Source organism: Orbicella franksi, chromosome 1 (assembly GCF_964199315.1).
Source record: "Orbicella franksi chromosome 1, jaOrbFran1.1, whole genome shotgun sequence".
Taxonomy (NCBI): domain Eukaryota; kingdom Metazoa; phylum Cnidaria; class Anthozoa; order Scleractinia; family Merulinidae; genus Orbicella; species Orbicella franksi.
This window is the reverse complement of record NC_138145.1, coordinates 35,071,235-35,098,258: the sequence shown is the minus strand read 5'-3', so window position 1 is coordinate 35,098,258 and position 27,024 is coordinate 35,071,235. Positions and strand designations below refer to the sequence as shown.

The 27,024-nt window shown below is 40.7% G+C and overlaps 2 protein-coding genes across 4 annotated transcripts in view; both read right to left on the bottom strand.

Moving 5' to 3' along the window:
* LOC145480530 (nephrocystin-1-like) overlaps positions 1-27,024 on the bottom strand; it is a 196,033-nt gene that overhangs the window by 112,808 nt on the left and 56,201 nt on the right. The window lies entirely within an intron of this gene.
* Positions 462-17,298, bottom strand: LOC145460806 (uncharacterized). 2 transcript variants are annotated; one of them, XM_081445605.1, is made up of 15 exons: positions 17,116-17,298; positions 16,285-16,353; positions 10,902-10,952; positions 9,717-9,782; positions 9,423-9,467; positions 9,206-9,256; positions 8,565-8,677; positions 7,605-7,696; positions 7,058-7,137; positions 6,367-6,456; positions 5,555-5,633; positions 5,040-5,082; positions 4,423-4,467; positions 2,218-2,284; positions 465-1,924 (listed from the first exon to the last, which is right to left on the bottom strand). In XM_081445605.1, the coding sequence occupies exons 1-15, from the start codon at positions 17,195-17,197 to the stop codon at positions 1,791-1,793; spliced, it is 1,107 nt and encodes a 368-aa protein (XP_081301731.1). In that variant the 5' UTR covers positions 17,198-17,298; the 3' UTR covers positions 465-1,790. The 2 variants fall into 2 exon arrangements, with proteins under 2 accessions (XP_081301732.1, XP_081301731.1); XM_081445606.1 differs by lacking the exon at positions 6,367-6,456 and having other exon boundaries at positions 462-1,924.

The following is a 27,024-nucleotide window of genomic DNA, read 5'->3' as shown; positions in this document are numbered from 1 at the left end:
GAGAGAACAGTACACTGCCTGAAACTGTCCAGTAGCAGAACAGTATTTGTCTAATAGGTGACAAAAAATCTGACCGGTTTGTTTCCACGACTATTTGATGAAACCTTTGCCACCCCCCAATAAAAATACTTCATAACATGGCATGACACTGAGTTTTTTATTTCAAATTCTCGATAGCTGTTCCTACTTCCTTAATAAACTGCATAACACTTAAAATAATTTTAGAAAAATATGCATTCTAATGTATCATTCAATGTGTACCCCTATAATCGTGCTAAGTAACAGGATTAAAAATGTTTTGGTTTTTATTTCAGAAACCTTGTTCACACATTTCAATAGAAAAAAAAAACATACCTAACAAAGGAGAAATTCAAAATTTAACTATTCTCATTGTTTGAAACTTGCAATTACTGATCACATTGATCTACGTATCAACTGACATTTTACATTATTTAACATAATCAATAGTAATAAAGCATTTATCAAGTTATTTAATATGGAGCTATAGTCAATATAACACAGAAAATTATAGGCTCTAAAAACATACACACAATATATCCCCTCCCCCCCCTCCAAAGAAAACGTACATATAGGGCATTCCAGGGAATAGGCCCACTAATGAAAAGGGAATTTTCAGAAACTAAAGCCCTGAGGGCTTACTTGAGAAATTTAATAGTAGTCTACTATTAACATTATTTTTAACTAAACCTATCGCATAAACTATAAACAAGACATACAGTCCTCAGCGACTAAACTAATTTCAAGACAATGAAAACTCACACCTAGAAAATATTGATTTCCTTCGGTTTTACAGTTTATATACATTATTTGTTGGATGGACTAATCACGGATCATGCGCAGTGATATTATTATGCTGATATTATTATTAACGCCAAATGTAATAGTAACTAAGATGTTACTATCACATTTTGTGGGGTAACAGGTATGCTAGAGTTATATACAGGAGATGCAATCCTGTTCCTGCAAAACTAAAATCATTCTCACCAGTTTGGCAAACTTAATCAGCTCACAACAAAAAAACCTAGTTACCATAGAAAATTCAGATATGTTTCTTTTCTATACTTTACTTTGTTGGGTGTCAACTAATCACATATCACAGTGATATGCTAAAATGATAAACACAACATACAATGCAGGTCCTGTGACAAAACTCATATTCACCAGTTCACAATGATGAAAATAACAAGGCGTTTAGGTTGGTTAACAACTTGTTTGTTTTTTTTTTGTTTTGTGAGCTAATACAATATCACACTAATTTTGGTTTAATATACTCTTTCAATTACACCCACCTTTCTATAAATAAATTTAGGTTTCTCAGGTTCAATTTTACTCTGATGGTTTCAATGTTGTTATCCTTTGTTTCAAACACATTATCATGCATCAACTACAACCAATAACAAAGGAAAATAAATAGAAAGAAGAACCACCACATATACCATGAACTGCTGCTTATAAGCACCAGACTTTACAACTGCAGATGGACAGGCTTATAAACGGAGGGGCTTATATCTGGTTGAGGGAGGGGGAGGGGCTTTCAAGATAAATGAACACCATTTTGTAATTATGGTATTTAAATAGGTTGCATTCATTTCATTTTAATCCCAAGGGGGCTTATATCTGGGAAGCCTTAAAATCGGAAGTAAATAGACCTATAGATAGGGGGCTTGAAGCAGCAGTGTATGGTATATCTGACTGGAATGAGAAAATCAGTTACAGAACCAAATATAAATAAGGCAAAAGTAAAAAAAAAAACATTTGTAAAAGTTCACTCATTCGCCATCTCCAGGGCAAATCCTTTTCTCCGATGGCTCATCAAACTGGCTGTTTCCCTTATTTTTTCTTTTTTTATTTTTCTTCTTCTTCTTCTTTTTATTTTTTTTCTTCGGGTTTAAGTTTGTCTCGTCTGTAAGAAAGAATTGATACTCAGTTAATCATATATACTTCATAACATTTCTTGCATCCTTTCCTATTTTCGGCAGCTGGGCACAAGCAGATTACTTGAGTATGATATTTTTGGGTGCATACAGTTTGATAGATAAAAATACAATTATTGCACTTTAAAACAACACTCTGAGATAAACATGAAATGATTTAATATGCCATAAATACTTAAAACCCTTGTTAGCATTTTAAAGAGTTTGATCTAAAAGTCAAAATTGTTTTTTTTGATTTATTGAAACTAATTGAATAGCATACCTTTAGGGTCTTCAAGAGTGTCTTCCAACAGCTCTCCATCCACTGCCACACCTGGCCCAAACTGAACCTTAAGACATGAAATCCATAGTGGAAGTATGACAGTAGAAAAAATGCTAACTGTCATACTCCCACTAAATATATATAGCAGCTGGACTGCTGGTTCATGCATTTAATGTTTTATCTTTATTTATTTATTCATTAGTTTTGGTCTGGCCAGTCCAGTTCAATCTGATCCAGTCTAGCCAGACAAGTTTGATCCAGTCCAGCCCTACTAGTCTGGTCAAGTAGAAATTAAAATTAAGCTAATTAAAATTAAGCTAATTCCAGTCCAGTCCGGTCCAGTCCAGCCAGTCCAGTCCGATCCGGTCCAGCCAGTCCAGTCCGGTCCAGTCTAGCCAGTCCAGCACGAGTCAGTCCAGCCAGTCCAGTCCGGTCCAGTCCAGCCAGTCTATTCCAGTCCAGTCCAGCCAGTCCAGTCCAGTCCAGCCAGTCCAGTCCGATCCGGTCCAGCCAGTCCAGTCCAGTCCAGTCCAGCCAGGCCAAACCAGTCCAGTCCAGCCAGTCCAGTCCGGTCCAGTCCAGCCAGTCCAGTCCGATCCAGTCCAGCCAGTCCAGTCCGATCCAGTCCAGCCAGTCCAGTCCGATCCGGTCCAGCCAGTCCAGTCCAGTCCGGTCGAGCCAGACCAAACCACTCCAGTCCAGCCAGTCCAGTCTGGTCCAGTCCAGCCAGTCCAGTCCGATCCAGTCCAGCCAGTCCAGTCCGATCCGGTCCAGCCAGTCCTGTCCGGTCCGGTCCAGCCAGACCAAACCAGTCCAGTCCAGCCAGTCCAGTCTGGTCCAGTCCAGCCAGTCCAGTCCGATTCGGTCCAGCCAGTCCAGTCCGGTCCAGTCCAGCCAGTCCAGTCCGATCCAGTCCAGCCAGTCCAGTCCGATCCAGTCCAGCCAGTCCAGTCCGATCCAGTCCAGCCAGTCCAGTCCGGTCCAGTCTAGCCAGTCCAGCCCAAGTCAGTCCAGCCAGTCCAGTCCGGTCCAGTCCAGCCAGTCCAGTCCGGTCCAGTCCAGCCAGTCCAGTCCAGTCCAGTCCAGCCAGTCCAGTCCAGTCCAGCCAGTCCAGTCCAGTCCAGTCCAGCCAGGCCAAACCAGTCCAGTCCAGCCAATCCAGTCCGGTCCAGTCCAGCCAGTCCATTCCAGTCCAGTCCAGCCAGTCCAGTCCAGTCCAGCCAGTCCAGTCCGATCCGGTCCAGCCAGTCCAGTCCAGTCCGGTCGAGCCAGACCAAACCACTCCAGTCCAGCCAGTCCAGTCCGGTCCAGTCCAGCCAGTCCAGTCCGATCCAGTCCAGCCAGTCCAGTCCGATCCGGTCCAGCCAGTCCTGTCCGGTCCGGTCCAGCCAGACCAAACCAGTCCAGTCCAGCCAGTCCAGTCTGGTCCAGTCCAGCCAGTCCAGTCTGATTCGGTCCAGCCAGTCCAGTCCGGTCCAGTCCAGCCAGTCCAGTCCGATCCAGTCCAGCCAGTCCAGTCCGATCCAGTCCAGCCAGTCCAGTCCGATCCAGTCCAGCCAGTCCAGTCCAGTCCAGTCTAGCCAGTCCAGCCCAAGTCAGTCCAGCCAGTCCAGTCCGGTCCAGTCCAGCCAGTCCAGTCCAGTCCAGTCCAGCCAGTCCAGTCCAGTCCAGCCAGTCCAGTCCAGTCCAGTCCAGCCAGGCCAAACCAGTCCAGTCCAGCCAATCCAGTCCGGTCCAGTCCAGCCAATCCAGTCTGATCCAGTCCAGCCAGACCAGTCCAGTCCAGTCCAGCCAGTCCAGTCCGGTCCAGTCCAGCCAGTCCAGTCCGATCTGGTCCAGCCAGTCCAGTCCAGTCCAATCCAGCCAGGCCAAACCAGTCCAGTCCAGCCAATCCAGTCCGGTCCAGTCCAGCAAGACCAAACCAGTCCAGTCCAGCCAGTCCAGTCCGATCCAGTCCAGCCAGTCCAGCCAGTCCAGCCAGTCCAGTCCAGTCCGGACAAAGTACATCCAGTCTAGTCCAGTCCCGACAAAGTCCTGCCAGTCCATTCCAATCCAGTCTAGCCAGTCAGTCTAACTAGTCTGATCCAATCTAATCAAGTGAGTCTAGTCAATTTAAGCTAAGTCTAGCCTGAGCCAGTCCAGTCCAACCAGTCTAGTCCAATCCAATTTAGGCAGTCCGGTCCGATCCAGCCAAGCTGTACATACCTCTTCTTTACTTTCATCATGTGAAGATTCTTCATCGTCATGCTTCTGGAAAATATTTGAAATTAACTGTTAGCCTTCTGTTTCCCCAACTGGACACAAGTGTATATTGCCAGAGAACTCCAGCTCCTTAAAATATACTGCAATTAGACCTTTAGCTCCTTCAAATACTGTATTTAAAATCCCATGTTAAAGCCAGCCCCTGGTTATAAGTCTGACACATATAAGCCCTTCTATTTGCTAAGAAAAATATTATTCCAGACATAAGCACCCACCCCCTCTCCCCGATATAGCCCATCTAATGCATAAGTGCATTCCTTTTCCATTTCTCTACACACATCAAAATTTTAGTTGAAAGTTATAGGCTAATAGCTAAGGATAAAAGGCTATTAATAGGGTAGTACGGTAATATGGTAATAGGTCTAAATGAAATGGCATTTTAGCTTTAAATTGTTTGGCAGATACGTTTTATCTCATCATTCCGAAAAATTTAATTTAGTACGATTATACATACCCCCACTAAGCCCCCCCTCCCACCCCTAAGGGAGTTAGCCCTCTGGGCTAAAGCGTGGGATTTTATAGTATACTGATTCACAGGAAAGGAGTCAACTTATTCATACTTGATTTGAAGATGCCTCTTCTGGTCTAATGTTGGGGTTGAATCTATTAAAACAAAGTGAAATACAGATGGAGTCAACACTTAATGCAACACTTGTGCTCAAAAATCATAAAGTAAATAAACTTGACTTGCAGGAAAACTATCCTAGGTAGTTTTATTGATTTACACCTGGCCACCTTCACCATAATCCCATTCCTTTTCCATCATCCTCATTATGAAATCTCTTATTTTAACTCGTAACTGTACTGGGAGAATGTTTATAGGGCCATTACATTCTCACAGTATAGCTGCACTTGGTTATTGAGATGTATATGTATTACTTCCTGTATAGATCAACAAAGCAATCTTCATTAAGAACAATACCTATTATTGTTATTGTTTTTAATGACAAGTACATACAGAATATGTTAGAAAAATCTATATAAAGAGCTGAAAAAAGTATTTATAAATAAAATATGTCCCCTTTAGTGACCAATGACGCACATTACTTGTTTCAATGTCGTTTGATTATGTTACCTTCCATTCCTCAGGCCACTGATTACTTCCAGTGCAGCCTCTACTGCCTCTCTTACTCTTCCCTCTACCATGCTTGTTTCTAAAAGCAATCAGATTTGCACTACTGAAGAGCTTCTGACAATAATATACTGTCTTTAACACTGAAATGTGGCAGCAAAATCGGGAGAGCAAATGCACTTTGTTACAGGCATCGATTTCAGCTAAGACTAGCAAATTATGTTCCTTTGGGGGCTAATTGTGGATACATCGTTGGGGTTCTCGACCCTTACTTCAGGGGGTGGGGTTGGTTTGAATTTTTGTCCATAGTGTCAAGTCACTCTGACAGGTGCTGAGTGGAGAAAATGAACTATACTTCTAACAGTACTCATTCTTGCCTTTAAAGTGCATGGAATTTCCCAAAGCTGAGTGGCTTTATTGTCTTGGCAGAACCCTGCATCATTGCCGTGAGGGAGGGGAGGGTGATATGTTCAGAGTGCCACGTGGCCCACGGGGAAGAGGAGGGGTGTCTGGGGAGTTAAGGTGGCAAATTTAATACAGAAGCCATTTCTTCCCATTTTGACAAAATAATTTGATTAAATATTGACATCTGTGAAATTGGTCCCTTGAGAGCTTCTTTTAAATTTGCTGCAGTTAATTATCATACCATGAAACTGAGTACCATCTCTGAATTGTCAGCCTATATTTGTGTATTGCAAAGCAGAAAAATGGTTACAGATATAATATATCATCCAACCAACCAAATGAAATAGTGCCATAAAGTCTGTCGTAAACTACTGAATTTGAACAAAAACGATAATTAAGTAACTTCATACCATCAAAGATCTCGACACACTGTGGTACATGGCTGCCTGGTGCTAGGATCAGTAGGCTCAAGGCATTACCCAGACCATATTTTGTTGTAACTGTGAGAAGAGGCAAAGTTATAATTACAGTTATGGAAATAATAAAAATATTATATTCTTTCTTCATTGAAGAAGTGTGTTGAAAAGCCAAGGGTCTTGCAACTCACAGATTATGCACTTAATTATTAATAATCCACTTGAAGGTTAGATGTGGATTTCATTTTGGCCTAATACAACTGAATATTGTAGACTAAGAGGTGCAATGAACTACCTTTAGAGTCTTCACAAGTCACCACTATCAAATGTAGTTCAATATTCCTCCTTTTCAGTGACAATTATTTGTTGCTGTTAGAGGGTCTTTTTGTTTTATCTATTTAGTACGATTAAATCAAAAACCACAAGCAGAGATTAGTGAGTGGTGGTTATGAGCCACTACCCACTAATTATCTGCTAAGTTCACCATTAAATAGACTGAAAAAAGAATGTTCATAATCAACCACCATTTCCTGGAAGTTTTTTTCTATGGGATCATGGGCATAATTTGATAGGCAATAAATAGAAACCATTGATGTTATGACACTTTAATGGGGCCTTCTACAGTAGGTGCATGTACGAGGATAAATGGAAGACTGACAATAATATAATTATCAAGTGATAATACCTTTCTTTCCCTCTTTTGAGTGGCTGTCAGCCAACCAAAAGTAACAGTTTTCCAACTGGTTACTGATGTTATTTAAAATCCTAAAGAAAGAAAAAAGACGGTTATTTGATTAATGATAATTTATGATATATACATTTTTGTAATGACAATAATAATTATTATTGACATTAATCAGCTGGTGGCTTGTTAAGCATCTTGACATCTTGCCTTGCTGTTGCAGTTCAAAGGAAAATGTGCATAAGCAAGAGAGCAATTCTAGTATTAATTTTTTTTAGTTTGGCAGTAATTTTTGCATTTAATCTAAACAAGTTGGAACATGAATTACCACATGCATACAATGGACCTGTCTACAGAATTAATGTAGACATATTGATAGCGTATGTCAATCTTGTGTTAGAAAACATTCAAATTTGGTATTAATGTTGATTTTCTATGTCTTCCATGAAACAGAAATAATTAAACATTTAACTGGATTGGAAATTTTTAAACCAAGGACAGTAGTTAATCTTGCATTGTAAGATATAATGACAGAAAAACATGTACTCACTTCAAAAGTTTACCTATGTTGGACGCTTGCGAATGTGTTGACAAAACAGTCAATACACAAACAGCCAAGTCTTGTTTTGATTGTTTCATCAACTACAACAGAAAGCAGAAAAGAAAACTGAATAAGCTGAACATGCAATTATTCAACAATCTTCTGAACCCCTCGATCTAAGGATCAATTAAAATTTTATGAAAATTTCACATCCCCTTGAGCATTTCCAAAACTTATCAGGAAGAGGGTCTTCTTAATTAATTTAATACAACTGGGAGGGGTGTACAGTAGGTGCAAAATTCAAGAGCAATGTTTTGAAAACTGAATGGCAATATGCAGATGTTGGATGGATCTACAGTCTAATAAAGCACTTAATCATCATTGTGGCATCACTTGTTAAACAGTGATAGTATTCATCCTTCTAAGTATAGCTAATAAAAAAAGTGCTCCAAACTGTTGCGTGCTTCCTTAAAAACAGTACAGACTAGAATATACATGAACTGTTTGCCATATAAAATTACCCATGTGTACAGCCACAACATTTAAAGATCTCAACATTATGTTTCCCTGAAAGCCTTATGTCAATCCATTCTGTTCACAGCCACATGGCAATCTCAAAACATTATAATTTTTTACCGTAATTAAATTATGCTTGATCTCAATTTCAGAATATTAATGTGGGAATTTTGTCTGTTAAATGTGAGGCAGGGAAAAATGGAAATGTAAATTATGGTCGCATTTCAAAATGCTTTTTAAGTTAGCATCAGCAACAGGGAGAGTTTTAATATAGGTGCTTGCAGTGACAAGTAAACTTTGTTTGTTGTAAGCTACTTCAAAGAACGTAGTAACTCAGGTGACATATAGTTAATAAGCAACCAATTTAACTGTTATCAAAAATCAGTCCCCAGAATGTATTGCAAACCGTGGACAATTAATTTGAAGGAAAGTTTAGAAATCCACTACACTTACCTCGTCGAAAGTGTGTGTCAAAAAAGGTGGCAATGTGTTGCTGGCTGTCATTTTCAACATCAACATTGCCAGTGATGCCACCTCCTCAGTGCGACCTTCGTATTTTCCGTTAACTAGGAAGATTAATAAATACTTGCACCTTAAAGTTAATTTTTTGAGCATTCACTTTCTTGATTATCAGATCTACACAAATGGACATTAACTGTCACCTCAAAACCTTCTAGGTTACAATATGGTATTTCTTCATTTTAGCAAGGTACAATCCGCCCATAGGAAAGAAATAATTTCAATTTCAAAATGTTTGACTGCAGTCAGGTAACTAAACCAATTTCATAAAATGCATCAGTCAGTTGTACAGATTTATTCTGTCAAAATTAAGTTAAAACTGTAAAGCTGTCCACTGTTTATAATCTTTGTACCTCTGCCCCAAGGGATAGGAGGGGTGGGGCAAAAGTATATGCTCCCTAATTATTTCTCAAGTCAATTGGATCATTTGAAAGCTCTCTTCAACCCCCCCCCCCCCCCCTCATTCATTCATGGAAACCAACTAATTAATACCAAACTCACATTACCAGGCAGAATGACAGAATATGCACAGTGTAATTTAAGAGCTCAGCTAACATTATTGTGTTTCAGCTTACCCTTTTCGTCCATTCCAAAAAAGGATAGATTTTCGGACAAAGTACCCACATCTGAAAACACACACATGTACACAAATGTTCAAATCAATCGGCTGCATGATAGAAATGGCCATAAAAATAAATTATCACCTTTTCTGCAATGTTGACCAGTTATATCTATTTATTTTTTTATTTAATGGATTTACAATTAATAATTTAAACTTATTGTTATTCTAACCTGCTGGAGGTTCTTCATCAAGGCAAAATATTCCTGATCTTTCATCTGAAAATATTAAATATTAGTTACCAACCAAACTATTATTGGTAGTGTGGTTTATATTTAACTACAAAGAAGAGAAATCACACCAGCAATAATGTGCAGCAAAAATCACGACTTTTAAATTGGAATCAAAGTTTGTCTGTTAATTGCGCTCTTTCTTCTTGAAAAATAATAGTTAGCAATAATAAGGACATTGAGGATTAAGTCTGATTGTAAAGTTTTCCATTTCAATTACATGAATGACAACATTACCTTGCCTAACACCACTTGGCCCTGCTGAATTGTCATCCTCGTCGTCAGCTGTAACTGTAATACGATCTGGAATATGTATGTATGTAATGAATTGAAATCAATTTTTAAAAAGCAGTTCTCTTTTCAGTAGCATTGCAACTTGTCTCCAGTTCTATTAGGTACATAGTTTAGGTCTTTCATCATTTCTAGCATATTTATTGTATAAGTATTAATAGTATTTTGTTACATTTATGTTCTCGAAGATATTAGCTAATTTAAACTACCTAAAATGTGAGAGGCATTATCATGTATGCATGCATGTATGTATGACCGTATGCATGTATGTGTGTATGTAAATATTGCAGTGAGTTTCAGTTGTTAATTTCTGTGACCAGGTTTAGTGTAATTGTCCCCCGTAGTATAAATAGGGTACAATACTAAAGTCAAACAGTAATAATCGCTAACACTTTCTAATTATATGTACTAACAAGTGCATCATTCGTTAAATGGAGGTTGTGTGCCTGAGACAGCCATGCAGCTCCTAGATAGAGACCGCTACTTTGCTGCCAAATCCTGGAAACCGGGCCATGAGACCATGGAAGGGGAGACAGGCGCCCATCAAAATGAACTGTCTAAAAGTGGAAAGAGGGAGGGTGGGAGGGGAGGGGGAAAGGTTGAATACATGCTCCCATGCAAAACAACACTCCCTGCAAAGGCTAAAGCTGTGAAGGCTGCCAACACGTCTCAGTACAGGAGCACATGGAATCCTAGTGCATGGACATATCAAAAACACTGCTGTCTACCACAGGCAATCACATGCACTCATTGATGTTAACTCTGTTAAATTGCATTGTCCATTTACACCAAGAAACAAGTTAGATTGTTAAACCTAGACTGACACCTACAGTGAAGACTAGAAGTATCTTACCCCTTTAAAAGTATAATGTTCAGTTCCAGAATATATCCATACTCCCCGCACAGAAGGGATTGGAATTCCCTGGGGGGTGGGGGGGGGGGTTCGATAAGACCAATTAAATTAAAGAAATGTATGAAACTCAATCAAAATTTCCATAGGGGTGGAGGGGAGTTACAAAATTCCATTCCGTGAGGGAGGTATGGATATTTTCTGGAACTACAAAATTTAGGTTAAATAACTCATCACCTAATTTAGATGAAACAATACAGTGTACATGGTAGGAGTCTAACCTTTGTCATTTGCCCGCTTTGCCATACTCGTCAGGAATCTCCGGGTTGATTCTTATAATAATAAACAGTCAAGTAATTCAGATGATGTCAAATGCATTCTTATTCAGGGGCCCTTATATCACACATTCATTAAGATATTCTGCATTAAGTCATACATTTGAAATACACGCTGTAATTGAAAGAATGGCCACCGTGGTTTTTACATCTTAGTCATTTGTGCTGGTACGAAATGAAAAAGTAGGACAGGAGGAATGGCTGTTCATGGTTGTCATGGACATCCCTTTTCAAAATTCCCAGACTTTTTTCTGATAAAAATAAAAGTCTCCTTACCAAATAAATGAAGACTAATTCATTAAGAGTGTAAATTTTCAACTGATTTACCTTCTTTATTAAAGAAATATATTATGAAATCACTTGTTTCGAGTCGTTCGTATCAAAACAGTCGAACGCCATTTTAAAGCCAACTGATAACTTTTATTATAGCTATTGAGGAAAGCTTCTCTTTTGACACATCACTCGACCTGGTGTCGAGGCTATAGAACAATACCTATTGTCACATCCTTTCTCTTATAAAAAAAAATAAAAGTAAAGAAAATCTAGATCGATCGATTAAAGTGTTAGAAACTAATCAGCTATTGTCAGAATCAAAGATCAATGTTCTATCAAAGTCAATCAATGTTTAAACAATGTTCAATCAATGTCTGGTGACAAAGTCCTGTAAGTACGAGGGCGGTTTAACAGCCCTTCCTGAGCGTGTTTTGTAACCAGTGGCCTGTGAGAATGGCTCAATAGGCGTGGCTACGGCTGGCTCTTTGGGATGTGGAGTCACGGTCCTTTCAGAGCGGGTTGTGTGACCAGTGGGGTCAGGTGATGGCTTGATAGGGGTGGCCACAGCTGGCTCTCTGGGAGCTGGAGTCATGCGCAACGCCGGTGTTGTATGTGCATGGAGACCTCGTGTTTTGATTAGTATGTCATCCTCCTTTGTCTTTCGCAAGTGCTTCCGATTGCGGCGGTATTGGGCTCCATCTTCTGTGATGACTTCATATGACCGTATCCCGACTTGCTTGCCTACTCTTGCTTTCACAGCTTCTTTAGTTGTGCTTCCAGGAGGAATGAATCTGACTATGTCTCCTTTCTGTAGTTCTGGTAAATCCTTGGCTCCTTTATTGTAGTTTGCGGCTTGTTTATCTTTGTTTGCCATGATCTTCTGATAGACGTTTTCGTCCACTGTTGGTTTCAGAAGTTTAGGCATTGTAGGCAATTGAGTTCGCGTTCGTCTACTCATGAGTCGCATTACGGGGCTGGTATCCATGCCTTGCGTTGGCGTGTTTCTATACTCAAGGAGCGCGAGATAAGGGTCAGTTCTTGCCTTTCGTGACTTCTTCAAAATAGTTTTCGCTGACTTCACTGCTGCCTCCACTTTCCCATTGCTCTGAGGATATTTCGGGGAACTTGTGTTGTGCTTGAAGTTCCACTGACGGCTGAACTCTCGGAACTCGTCGGAACTGAACTGTGAACCATTGTCCGACATACACGTTTCTGGTATACCGTGTCTGGCAAATTGAGACTTGAGCTTGCGAATCACCGTACCAGATCTTGTGTTCTCCAGTACATCAATCTCCCAGAACGAGGAGTAGTAATCAACAGTGATTAGGTAATCTCGGCCATTGAAGTTGAACAGGTCTACTCCAACTTTCTCCCAGGGAAGGTCTGGTGATTCATGAGGGATAAACGTTTCCTTAGACTGTCGTTTGTCAAACGCACGGCAGACGTCACACTTTTCAATGAAGTGCTTCACATCGGTGCTCATCCCTGGCCAATAAATGCACTCTCTGGCTCGAGACAGACTGCTGGCAGTTCCAGTGTGTGCATAATGAACTCGGTTCACCATCTGGCGCTGAAGAGACTTGGGAATTACCACTCGCTCACCTCGGAGAACAATTCCATCTTGCATACTGAGCTCATCTCGTATGCCAAAGAAGGGCGTTAACTGGTGAGGGACTTCCTGCTTGGTTTCGGGCCAACCTGCCTTAATGACCTTCATCAACTCTTGGAGAACTTCATCTTGCTCTGTGTGAGCTCTGATTTCGTGTAGGGTAGCAGGTTTCACTCTTATGTGTTCCACCATGTTGACGCTCTCGAATTCTTCAGCAGTCTTCTGTACTACATCATAGGGAAGGAACGCGCGGCTTAAGGTATCAGCCAAATACATGGTGCTTCCTCGACAGTAATTCAACTTGATGTCATACAATTGTGTTCGCATGAGCATACGCTGAAGTCGCTTAGGAGCTTTGTGTAGTGACTTCTTGAAGATCATTTCTAAGGGCTTGTGATCAGACTGTACTGCTACACATCTGCCATACGTGTAGGTATGGAACTTCTCCAAGCCGTAGACAACTGCCAACAACTCCTTCTCAATTTGGGCATAGCGCGTCTCTGCGTCTGTCAGTGCACGGCTGGCGTAGGCAATAGGCTGATCATTCTGTATGATGACTGCTCCCAGGCCCTTGTCTGAAGCATCACATTGGAGGGTCACACCCTTGGTGGAGTCAAAATACTGAAGAACTGGGGCTTGAGTAACAAGAGATTTCACCTGGCTGACAGCTCTGTCATGTATGTCAGCCCAAAACCATTCCGTATTTTGCACAGTGAGCTGGCGGAGTGGCGCGCAAACATCGCTTAAACGTGGCAGAAATTTGCTAAGGTAATTTGTAAAGCCGATGAATCTTCGGACGCCGGCTACATCGGTTGGTGTTGGCATCTCTTGAACTGCTCTAATCTTTTCCGGGTCTGCCTTGAGACCTTCGGATGTGATCACGTGACCCATGAACGGTACTTCTTTGGACCTCAGCTTGACTTTCTCTTTGTTTAACTTAATGTTCTTTTCCTTGCACCTCTGCATAAGCTGTAGGAGGTTTCTATCATGGTCTTGCAAGGCTTCTTCTTCAGTTGTGCCCTCTCCATAGATCAAAATGTCGTCATGTATCGGGAGTACACCTTTCAGGTTCTCCAAGGCGTTGTTGAGCCTCCGCTGGAATTCTTCTGGGGCTGGGCTTACGCCGAATGGCAGACGACACCATCGGAATCTTCCGAAGGGCGAGTTAAACGTTGTTAACATTGAACTTTCATCCGTCAGCTCCACATGCCAAAACCCATTTTTAACATCGACGGTTGAGAACACTTTTGCTCTTCCAAGCTCTGGCAGTATTTCATCTATAGTGGGCGTTGGGTAGTGGCTTCTCTTTAATGCTTCATTCAGATCCTTAGGATCCAGGCATACTCGGAGCTGTCCATTGGGCTTCCGAGCTGTAACTAGGCTTGAAACCCAAGGTGTTGGTTCAGTCACTTTCTTGATTACACCCAGGCGCTGAAGTTTCTCTAATTCTTGTTTCAGCTTCTCCTTAAGTGCTACCGGCACTCGTCGAGGAGGGTGTACGACTGGCTGAACATCTTCTCTAACTTCAAGGTTGTACTGGCCTTCTAACTTCCCAGTACCTTGGAAGACATCAGGATAATCCTTCAATAGCACTTCTTGCGTGACAGGATTTGCTTCAACGGATAGAATGTTGTGTTGCTGTACCTTAATTAAGTCCATCTCTTGAATTGTAGGACTTCCAAGTATGGGCATGCATCTGTTTCCATCCACAACGACAAAATCAACTTGATACATCTTGTGATTCTTTGGGTTATGGACTTCTAGCGTGCACTGTCCCAGCGGTGTCACGGTTGTTTTGTTGTACATCGTCAAGACCTTTCGTGTGGCCTTTAGTTTGCTTTTATCGCGAAGGAGATTGGCGGGCACCAAGTTGCAAGTCGCGCCGCTGTCAAGTTGGAACTTGATTGCTGATTTGTCTACGTAAAGGGTCGCAAATAACTTCTTTGCGTGTTTCCGGTCGCTGGACGAATTAATCACTTCGCTTTGAATCTCTGACTCCAGAGTCAAACAGTATTCATCATCTTCATCTTCGTCTGTTTCCACAACGTTGACTTTTGTGTTGAGTCGACACTGGGTTGTGAAGTGGTTCATCTTTTTGCAACTCAAACATCTTTTTCCGAATGCTGGACATTTGTCGCGGTGTTTTTCGTGTTTGTTTCCACAAAACTTGCATGTCACGAATTCCTTCGATTTGGGTTTCTTTCGATGATTAGCATCTGGCACGCGATCAGCGGCTGGCACGCGATCCTTGTCATCTTTGAAACTTGGCAATTTTCTACCCAGTTTTGGGGGACGTTTCTGGTTTTCTTTCACAAAATGTACCTCACCCTGGTCCGGCTCAAGCGTTTTGCTTTGATCCTTGGACAGTGCAACGGCACGGCATGTTTGAAGACACTTTTCTAAATTTAAATCGCGCTCTTTAAGTAAATCTTCTCGAAGTTGTTTATCTCGTATTCCACAAATGATACGATCACGCACTAATGAATCTTTTAGAGTTCCAAAATTGCATGTTGACGCCAGGACTTTTAAATCTGTTACAAACCTTTCAAATGGCTCTCCTGGTTCTTGAAAGCGCTGAAAGAATTTATACCTCTCCACGGTTTCATTCTTTTTCGGATTGCAATGTGCTTCAAAGCCTTCCAAAACGTGACTCAAATTTCGGTCATCTGGTTCGCGTGTGAAGCTCAAAGTTTCATAGATTTCTCTGCCTTTACTTCCGATGAGGTAAAGAAACAGCTTTATTTTCGTCTTTTCGTCTTTTCCGGCCATGGCAAGATCCATATAAAGCTCCACTTCTTCCTTCCACCGTTTCCAGCTACTCGAAAGACTTGCGGAGTCGAAATCAAGCTTGCCAGGGGGTTTAAGCTGAGCAATCCTCTCCACAGCTGCTGGTGGGGGAGCTCCTCCGCTCGCAACTGATGGTGTATCAGGCATATCGGGAGTTTCACGAAATGTAAGTGTGTAACTTGAATAGGTTAAACTGGAGATGTGAGTCGTTCAAAACTGACTATCTGACACCATGTTTCGAGTCGTTCGTATCAAAGCAGTCGAACGCCATTTTAAAGCCAACTGATAACTTTTATTATAGCTATTGAGGAAAGCTTCTCTTTTGACACATCACTCGACCTGGTGTCGAGGCTATAGAACAATACCTATTGTCACATCACTGCTGTGACCCCATATGTTTCTTGCATCCTTCAATGGTTTGAAATCGGTCATTAATTAAATTATTTCAATTTCTCCTGATATTTTAATTTTTCCAAATAAAATATCTGAGTTTTTTCTGATCTTGATGGAATTTTTTTCCCTGAACATTTTTGGCCTGTTGCAACCCTCTAGTAATATAATGCATGTACATGTAAAGATGACACTTTCTTCCAAACTAATGTAAATTACACAAATGTGTAACAGTATGACTGCACAAAGTAATCAACCCTTTTAACTTACTTCCATCCTTGGGAGGTGGCGTGATGGTCAAATCAACCATACATGATTGAGAAGTATTAGTGGCAGTTGCTGTGATAATCAACAATAATATCAAAGCTCAATGTACTGATTTGTGGTTATTATCTTTCGGTACTGATATGGCTAGGCTAAGTTGCTTATAAAAAGGGAACCATGGTGCTCACAAATTTCTCTTTATAACATTAGATGTCATTTATTATTGCAGAAAAATCGAAAACCCATTGTACACAGAAGCTTACTAAGCGTTTGTGTTTTATCACCCTCCACCAGACAATTCAAACTACATGTACCCTGTTTGTAAAACTAAACAAAGAACTAGGTTGACATGCATAAAGATTAAATAAGTCTGTTTCTAGAAATCACTATGATTGTTTACCCTGGACGCAGGCTGCCAGACTAGCGTTTGAGTGAAGAGGCCTCTTTAGTTGATGACTAAAACTGGCAAATCGGTCATTATTACTAATAGAAGCAAGGCCATTTGAAACCTTGCAGAAAGTATGATTTGTTTGCAAATCCCTGTGCTTTAACCCATCGACTACTGGAGCTTTTTGCCAAACACACATTATTTTTCAGGACATTTTGGAGATTTTCAGCCTGGATGAGCCAAATTAGCTTCAATCTACTCGAAAAAACATTTGCAACATGACAGCATGCCTTTCTTTCCACTAACATCTCATTTTATGACATTTTCGCTAGGTCCACATACTAAGTACTGTTAATATTGGTTTTTGTTTCATGACACTAGGATTGGACTCACCCAATATCAGAGTACTAATCCTGCTCCCAAAATCTAATAACACTCCCCATACTTACGCAGGTAAGGATCAAGAACAAAAAAGATCTTTGTGGCAGAATGAGCAGTTGAAAATTCATTTACTAACTCATCTCCAGACATCAGCCCGCTGTGTACATCGGCAATTGCATGACCTTTATTATATGATTTAATAAAGGTGAGTCTGCAAATGAATAAAAGGAAGTCATATCAATTTTTAAAATATTCTTATTTACAACAAATGGAAAATATCTGTGTATGTGGATTTCAAAGTTGGGTTATAAAGTGCTGACAACACTAAAAAATGGAAAAGTTCATGGCTTTTAAGATGCCTCCACACAGTTTCGAGCACTTTCTGAGACTTTGTGGGTCGTTATTACCACTCTTTAACAGTCACTGCTACAGTATGGTATCAAAAATTGCCTAACCTTCGATGAACACGTTGTTATCATTTTCGTGACACAACAGGTTGCCATAACAACGGTTAGACCTGCTAACAAAACCCTTAATTTTGGATTTAAATACGGATCTTAACATCTTATGTCAAGTAAGTGATAGGGCGGTTTTTTGATACCGTTATTGGAGCATCAACTAACAGAGTGGTGATTAACGACCAAACAATATCATCGGTTTGGAAAGTGCTACGAAATGTGTTAACCCATGGGATATTTCCTGCCCGCCGCCATTTTCAATTTTATGTAGTCAGAGCCTGGCTGTCCGTATTGTTATTCATTCAAGATGGTGCTTTGTGTGAAACAACTGGGCAACACACTGAAAACATAAGATCAGAATGGCGATGATAATCTTCTTGGTAGCCTGTTTAGCCGGCACGATTCACGAGCGAGTGATTTTTAATCGCAATTCCGCTAAATTCAACTCGACTATTCACCAATCCCCTCACGGCTTTACTGACACAAAAGCACGTGTCAGCCTGACGATCGAAGAAACTACTGTTCACAGAATATCAATAGATTGAACAATAGACGCTCTGATCATCCTATCACATAAGTTGAATTTCATTTGTTGAGCAAACTGTCTTGTTTGGTGGTTTTGCAATAGTTACTCTTCTTTACAAGGCTTACCTGGACAAATCCTTCCCCAACAACATTGGGAAAGAAGCCAGGAGAAGACGACCAATTTCTTTTGGAGTGTGTCGCCTCTGAAAGACGACCTCCTGTATTCGTCCCTCCTTCTGGAGACTCTCGAGTCTACTCTTTTGAGGGACTGAATCCAGCCTTTTGTGCAGGAAAACAAACGGTCTACGGAATGTCTTTCCGCTTGTCTTCTTTGCCCTCTCGTTAAGGACAGGAACGTTTGTTTCTCGCTCGTCATGGTCACTTTGATCGTTTTGATCAAGGTGACTGGCATCGTCGTTCATGGTCGACATGTTCACAGGACAGCGAGCAAAGTCAGATAAATATAGCAAACGTGTTTGAAATTTAAGACAGAAAGGGTTACATATTAGATCAATACAATAGATGCTTTTGTAGTAACACCCTGTGACAATAAACAGGCATAATTTCCCAGGTCATTGATTGGTCGAAAGGCTGGCATTTCTCAGCTGGGTATGGGAAACGTTGCCGGTGTTTTATAGCGGAGAAGGCCTTTATTTTCTGGAGCAGCCACGAGAATACAGTTTCTTCTACAGAGAATACTTAAACTACATCTGTTTCATAGTGTCTAACCCGACTGTTCCTTTGGTCAACCATAATACTGATAACAATGGATAACCATGTCTTCAACTGTGCGTTTACAGCTCCCCTGGTTGGAAATTTAGAATGCAGTATATGGTGAGTTTAAAAACATATCCTACGCTCCTACGTACGATCGCCCTGATGACAGGATAACGAATTCCAAATTGCACAGATTGTTTCCAATAACACTGAGCGGTTTGTAGCGATCTTTTCGACACGTTCACTACAGAAATATAAAAAATTCAAGTGGTCGATGTAGGTTTTGCTAGCCTGATGATTTGCCTTTGCGTAAGTAAAGTTGACAATACAGTTTAATACATGAGGATAACTAGGACCGACGTCAATGATCGAACTATTCGGTAATCAAACTTGATCGAACAATATGGCTCGATCAGTTCGATCATGTATTCGAACAAAATCGAACCAAAAAAAAAATTGTGAGAGAATTCGATTGCGTTCGAACCCGATCGAACTAAATCGAACACGATCAGAAATATCTATAATTCGTAGTAATGTCTTAATTGAAATAAAACCTCGGCGTCAAAAATACATTGAAATGGGAAAGTCATGGCCTAATGTGACACCTAGCAATGAAACCGAGACACAAAGTTCAGCGGAAAGCAGAAAGTTATTCTTATTTCTCTGTAGTTCTATTACATTTTTTGAGACTACGAAGTTTTGAATAACCCGAGTAGTCCATGCAGCCGGTGCTTTCCTTTGGGAGCAAGCGTGCTCGCTGCCTTCCATTCCCGCGAATTTGCCACCAACGCGCCGGTGGCTAGTGAGAAAACTGCAATCGCCTGTGACGAAGTATTTCGATAAGATGAGGTAAGTTAATTGCAAAAAACTAGTCGTTTATGAGTTATTCACTAAAGGTTATTCATGAGATAAAGTGTGATAAAAACCGCCATATATGCAAGTAGAAGGCACTGATACCGACCTACCGCACATTCAAACTCGACCGTTTGTAATCGATCAACATGCCAAATAACCGGCACATAGCCTCAAATCAAACGCAGACTGAGTTCGATTGCTCTGTGAACGGCTCGACGGGGTCTTTTCCTCGAAAACCGTAGGGAAAAACGCAAAACAAGTAAGTGTGCGAGCGTGGTTGTGAGAGTGACGTGCGCGCTAGTCGTGATGCCGTGAACCGCTACTAGCGCACGCACGCTCACAGCCACGCTCGCACGCTTCATTTTTTTTGCGGATTTTCGAGAAAAAGAAAGACTGCTTGTAGTCTGGAGGGTGTTTGATCAAAGAATTCAATCAAACCCAATCAAGTGACTGGTGTGCAAATAGGTTAGATCGAATTCAATTACTCGAACGTCGATTTGTTTCGATAGTGACGTCGGGACCAGGTAAAATTGTAAAAAGCGGATTCAAAGTAGTCTAGATAGAAGGCGCTAGGGTGGCCTACTAATAGTCTTTTCGAGACATAGAAGCGCGCACTGCAATTGTCTGCTGGACGTCAGTATTAGTCGCACGTGCAAAAATGAGGCAAGTAACCATTCAAAAAAAGGAAAACAATTTAGCAATTGATAGGCGCGCGTGGACTCGATCGCGCGCGTGAAAAATTTCGCACCAGCGTCAGTAAATGCTTTAAGATTCCCAGTAAACTGTTGAGTATTCAGTAAAACTCTTGCAAACTATCTATCCGCTGTGCAAAGATAATAAAATGATGAATCAGAATGTACTGACATTATAAGGTATTGCGGCTTTCTCTAGTGCGCGCGAAACTTCAAACTAGATTCCACAGAGTCCATAGATGTTCAATCGATTCAATGAATCAACCATCTTCGCATTAACACTTACACGCAAACACTTTGAACCATGTCACAAAATGTAAGTTCCGAAAGTAACAAACCTCCTAAAATGGCAATCCACGAAAGCAGCAAATGTAACTGGGGAAAAGAGCACATATTTATATGTAAGATCGTGTGAAGAAATAGAACAGTTCAAACCCCATTTAACGGCCACCCTCGGGGAAAGGGATAGTGGCAGCTTAAAAGGGGAAAGAGAGGAAGAAATATAGAAATTGCCTCACTGGTATATTAGCCGCCTTATAGGGGTGGCCGTTTAATAGAGGTTGGACTGCATGGCAAAGAAAGGGAATTCCACACGATGTAGTATTCATCGTGATTAGATTTTGATTTTGCTTTCTTGTTTTCAGCAAATCCATCATGATGAAACCGGTCACTTTGCCATGTGGCCATTCTGCATGTATGAATTGCTACAGGAGACTTCTGGAGATAGAAGAACAAAAAAACAAAGCTACCGCACTTTGCCCTGAATGCCGAAAGCACTTTGGCAGAGAGGCACTAACGATTAGCTATGCCATGGACAGGGTTACAAGCAGTTTGGAAGTTCAATGCTTGAACAAGGATTGTGGGTGGAAAGGGCAACTGGGAGAGGCCGAAGACCATAACCGGCAGTGCCCCAGTCAGGCCAAAATATCATGCCCCCTCGGCTGTAACGAGAAGCTACTTTGGTAATTCTTGATTTTCTTTTCGTTATCGAATGTTTTTAAAAATACATACACAATCGTACTTTAATGAAGGGTGGAGGTTGTTTATCATTAAGAGAGTGATCCTGCTATACTGTGCACTTCCTCTCTATTCAAGCACGTAAAAAACAAACAAACAAACAAACAAAAAACAGCGTGCGAAGCGACCGCGAAGCATGCTTGGTCCCACGCGAGCAGCTTGGTCTCATCTACTACCCAGGCAAGTCTTCCGTTTCGCGCTAGCGTCCAGTTCTCTCGCGATCCTATCCGCACATGCAACGATCAAATGAAAATATGAGAAAATAGAGGCCTGTGAGCAGACTATAATTCCTCTAGGAATTTAATCATGGCAGTGTAGTCACGCTATTAGTAGAGGGGTAAAATTGTTGGAGTAAGTAAAGCTTTTTTTTTGTTGTTGTTCAAGCTTTGGACTTTGTGGTTTGGCCGGGAAAAAGAACTAAAATGTTCCCACTTCGTTCCAGAATATATCCAGTTACAATCGCATATGTAAGGTGCATTCATGCTTTGCTTTGTGAGAGTTAACTTTATGTATTGAACAAAACTGAATTGTGTTCTTTTATAACTGCAGGAGTCAGGTTGCAATCCACTTGAGTTCGTGCCCAATGAAGGTTGTAACTTGCAAAGTAAAAGGATGCAACCTGATGTTTCAGAGGGCCTTGTGGGAGGACCACATGATCTCGTGTGCCCTAAGCCACTCAGTTCTGTACGAGGGCGAAATACGGAGACTACGTCTTCAACTATCCGGCCAGAAGGTATGAAATGATTCAGAATACACACTGTCTCACCTACCATCTGATTGTAAAAAGGTCTATTGTTCCCTAAATAATGGATTACGGCGTTTTGAAATGGTTATAATTATCAGTAATGCAATCAATGAATCTGTTGGTGGATAGATCAATCACTTAATCAAACGTTCAATCGCGCCATCATTTAATCCTTCAGTTTTTGTCATGAATAAAGCAATAGATTTATAGGTAAAGGGACTAAGTGGAGCCCAACTGGTCTTAATCATACGAATGATTAACAAGATAGGTCGATCGCGAAGCGGGAGTCCGATTTGTTCAGTAATGAAGAGTATCAGAGACCAGACTGGACGACACAAAGTCCGGTTGTCAATTGTCCGAACAGTGGATTCAACCTGAATTTTATTTTTCAAACAGAACGACGTTAACGTAACCGAGCAGTTAAGAGAGGAAATCGTGTTCTCTTTCACCTGGAAGGTAGACAGGGGCAATGCCACGGTGGCAAGCCAGTCACACAGGGTGTGCAACACTAAATGGAGGGGTGTGCGGAAGGAAGGAAAAATATTCCTCCAATTAGAGTCTTCCGTAAACCCACAGAAGATAAAGGCCAGGTGAGTGATGAGATCTTGTTAGACAATTATCGAAGCCTCAAAATACTGTCAGTGAAAATTGAAAATCAAACTCTCCATAAAACGAACATCTCCATAAGGAGGCTGCGGTCATCCCAGGGGGAAAGGGTACGATTTCAAACTGTTCATTCGAACAGAACGTCAAAAGTTTTTTAGCTGTAATAGCGAACGTAGAGGGGACGGAAGAAACGGTAATACCCAGAGATATGAAGGATTACGCGAATAAGATAACTACCTGAGTAACCATGCATTTCTTTCTTTCTAAACAGTATCATCCTAATGCCCGGAAAAAAAGCGGAAGTAATAGCTGTTGTTCCCATTATTGACATAAAAGAAGGGGAGATGGTGGGAAATGTGTCTGAAGATAAAACAAGAAATGGCCAGCCAAGTGACCAATTAACAGTAAATTTTTTTGTCACTACTTTTTTGCACATATAGGTAAATTAAAGTAAAAGTGACAAGAAGCACTTCATAGCTGGCTCCACGGGAGAAATTTAGTTTTGTTTCCCAGATACCCTCAATGTTCCCCGAGGCAAAGCAGAGAAAAACACTTAGGTCGAGGGGAAGCAAAACTCAATGTTTTTCGCGGAGCCAGTCAGTAAGTGTTTTGTTATACTTCCCAACTAAAACAAAAAGAAAACAAAACTGCGAAAAATCGTTCGCTTGACGCTCAATGGCACACAAATTTGAAGCAGTTTCAAGGAGCTCGGCCTGATCACGTGCGAGGCGAAAGTTCAAGTCAGTTGTCGTTTTCCTAGGGAGTTAGTGAGATTTGAGTGACCACACGTGACACTTTCTCCTTTGATCGGAAAACGTATTTGAGTTGGGAGGTATAACAATCAGGGGCCCACTTCCCGAAAGCCTCGGAAACCTTTCGGGCCCGTAGAGCCATTTTTAGTTCATCTGTATCTAATGACGGAAAAGTCTATATGCCTTAAACTTCTTGTATGAAGTGAACCTCTGTTCATATTAAGAAAATGAGAATAAAACAGCTCTGTAATCGTAAGGTTAGAAACTTTGCTATGGCTCTACGGGTGCGAAAAGTTTCCGGGGCTTTCGGGAAACGGGTCCAAGGTTTTTCCCGGCTATACACATGCGCATAATTGAATAAAAACTTCCTTTTTTCCCTTTTTCTAACTCGGGCTATGTCTGCAAAATTTTCGAAATAACATGATTTTCGTTGTTGTCTTGAATTTCACAGATCTTGTTGAAACGTTTCGAGCTTTTAAAGAAAGTTATCGAATTAACTCAGTTCCTTAGCAAACGTACAAAGAAATCAGAAACCATAAAGTTTAAATTTCATACAATTAAATATTTCTGAAGTTCCAGTTGAGTTGACTAATACTGGGAGCTTAAGCAATGAGGACGACGCGATTGCGACAGGGTCTGGATTTATTCCTTTTTTTTTCTAAAACTTGGCTCTGTTAGAAGATTTAGGAGTCGTGTTGTAACTAAATCCAGAGTAATCAAAAGTAGGTCAATTCACGCAGCTATTCCGCATAGGAGCCAGAGAAATGTGCAGGTATTTAAAATGCACAAACTATTTTGGTATTCTTGTCGTCCTAATTTGCTTAAACTCCAAGACACAGCATAGCAGATTGTTTGCCCATATCTCTTGTCGTCCTTCCTGTTTGGGAATTTGGCGGACCCTATAATGGGTCAGTAGACATGGTGGTGAGTTAAAACCCTTTTTGGGTGGCCGTCGGGTTCGCCAGAGACTTTGCGGAAATTTTCTTCCTTAGGTAATGATAATGGCAATCATAATGATAATCAAATTAATGTACAAACGTGTGAACGAAAGTAGAAAATTTGTCCCGTTTACTAGAGATACAGCTGTAGCAGTGTCAAACGATAGAGTCGACTTAATTTACGTGTAACTGTTTTATTCCTCTATCGCATTATTTCAATTACACCGGGTGTGTAAAGAGCTATTCTGACGACTAAATAATGACCTCCTATTCATAGAATTATTTTAGGCCATATGATTGGATGTTGGATGTTGGTCGCGTCCATTATAGAGATAAATCAGGGTGACATGTCACTCTTTCCGATCATGTTCATTGTAAATGGAGACAATTAAACAAATGTAGTAACCTCACGTAACTTCCAGTCTCAAACATTTCAAACAAATTAATGAGAAAGAGGTACGTAAGAAAATTTATTGTTTTAGCAAAGTTGGGGCTAATAGAGAAACAAAAATTAACGACACGCAAATCAAAAACGAAGCAATGCGTTGAATTGATTGATGATTAAATAAGCATAATGTAAATATGCTTCTTATAATGTAAATATGTCCAGTTCCATTCCCTTGTGGGGGCAAGAAGTGATCACTCGGCCAAAAATAGCTTCATTTTGCCCCTACAAGGGACTGGAGCCAGCATTAGCAAAAGGGTGTATTCATGAAAATCAATTGTTACAAAGGTGTGATTGTAAAATTCAGTCGAACGAAATCAATTATACAACTGGCATGTGCTTTATGGACCTACAAATGGTAAAATATTACATCAAATAGGTCGAGACAAATAAATAAAGTTATTTTAAAACATAATCTAATCTCGCGTTACTTTCATCAAATTTATAAGGCAAGACCAACATATCATGCATCCCGTCTCTTTTTGCAACCTGAGTAAAAATTAAAAGAAAAGAAAAAATCGGGTGAATACTATTAAAGAAAATGGAAATTAATAGAAAAACAAGGGTTTTTTTATTTTTTTTTTTGGAGGGGGGGGGGGACAGTCAGAGACCACCTAGCCGGACCGCTACGTGGAAGGGTTTGGAGGGGGGTAGGGGGGGGGGGTCCAGTCAAAAATCACACAGCCGGACTAGGCTAGGGCCTTGAACTCAGATCGCCGGGACACGGTCCAAAACCGAGGTCGGTTTAATTGTTTTTTTTTCGCCCATTAAAAATCACAATGACATAACTTTCACGGTCATGTAAGGAATGGACCCAAAAAAAAAATAATAATACGAAGGCAAGCCATCGAAAGTTTAAATTTCGTACAATTAAATTTTTACAATAACTGTCCAATTTCTCGAGCTCAGATTGGCTCATTTTCTTCATCAATGAGAGTACAGACGGATAAACTTTTAATGTACGAAAGCTTTCAAGCTCAGCTTTGAGCTGTCAAACTGCCAACTTTTTAACCAATGAAATTTTATGGACTGTTTTTAGTTGCCAATCAAAAAACGCGAAAAGCTATCGACAATGTTCGTGTCATTATGAATAAAATTCACTTTGTTTAGGGCAAGTTAATGGCGTCTTTTCCCCTAATTTATTCCCGGCATTTGACCATTCTGGGGTCTTGTTAATGTACGAAACAAATGACGTCAGTTTTTTATGCGTCTGTCCTCTTATTGATGATAAATTTCGTCATAACATAGTCAACGTTTACTGGGGAACCACTTTGACAGTGTTATGACGCAATTTATCATCAAACGCATAAAAAACTGACGTCAATTTGTTAAATTTGTGAGGTTCCAGTTGAGTTGACTAATACTGGGAGCTTAAGCAGTGAGGACGACGCGACTGCGAATGCGACTGGATTTATTCCTTTTTTTTCTAAAAATTACGAAACTTCCAGTCTCCAACATTTCAAACAAATTAATGATAAAGAGGTACGTAAGAAAATTTATTGTTTTAGCAAAATTAGGAGTAATAGAGAAACAAAACCTAATGACACGCAAATCAAAAAGGAAGCAATGCGTTGAATTGATCGATGATTAAATAGGCCAATTTGCTAATGTAAATATTTTCCAGTTCCATTTCCTTGTGGGGGCAAGAAGTGATCACTCGGTCAAAAATGGCTTCATCAATTCATTAAATAGATCATATTTTGCCCCCACAAGAGACTGGAGCCAGCATTAGCAAAAGGGTGTATTCATGAAAATCAATTGTTATAAAGGTGTGATTGTAAAATTCAGTCGAATGTAATCAATTATACAACTGGCATGTGCTTTATGGACCTACAAATGGTAAAATATAACATAAAATAGGTCGAGACAAATAAATAAAGTTAAAGTTAGTTTCGCGTTACTTTCATCAAATTTATAAGGCAAGACCAACATATCATGCATCCGGCCTCTTTTTGCAACCTGAGGGTTTGGAGGGGGGTAGGGGGGGTCCAGTCAAAAATCTCTCAGCCGGACTAGGCTAGAGCCATGAACTCAGATCGCCGGGACACGGTCCAAAACCGAGCTCGCTTTAATTTTTTTTAAAAAAGGAAACCGTGTACGGTCAAGACAATTATTAAACCGAGTTGGGCCACGAATGCATACACAACCGAGCTCGGTTTAATGTAAAATCAAAACCGAATACGGTTTGTGTATTCTCTAGGGTCGGCGGTTATCACCGTGGACGTTA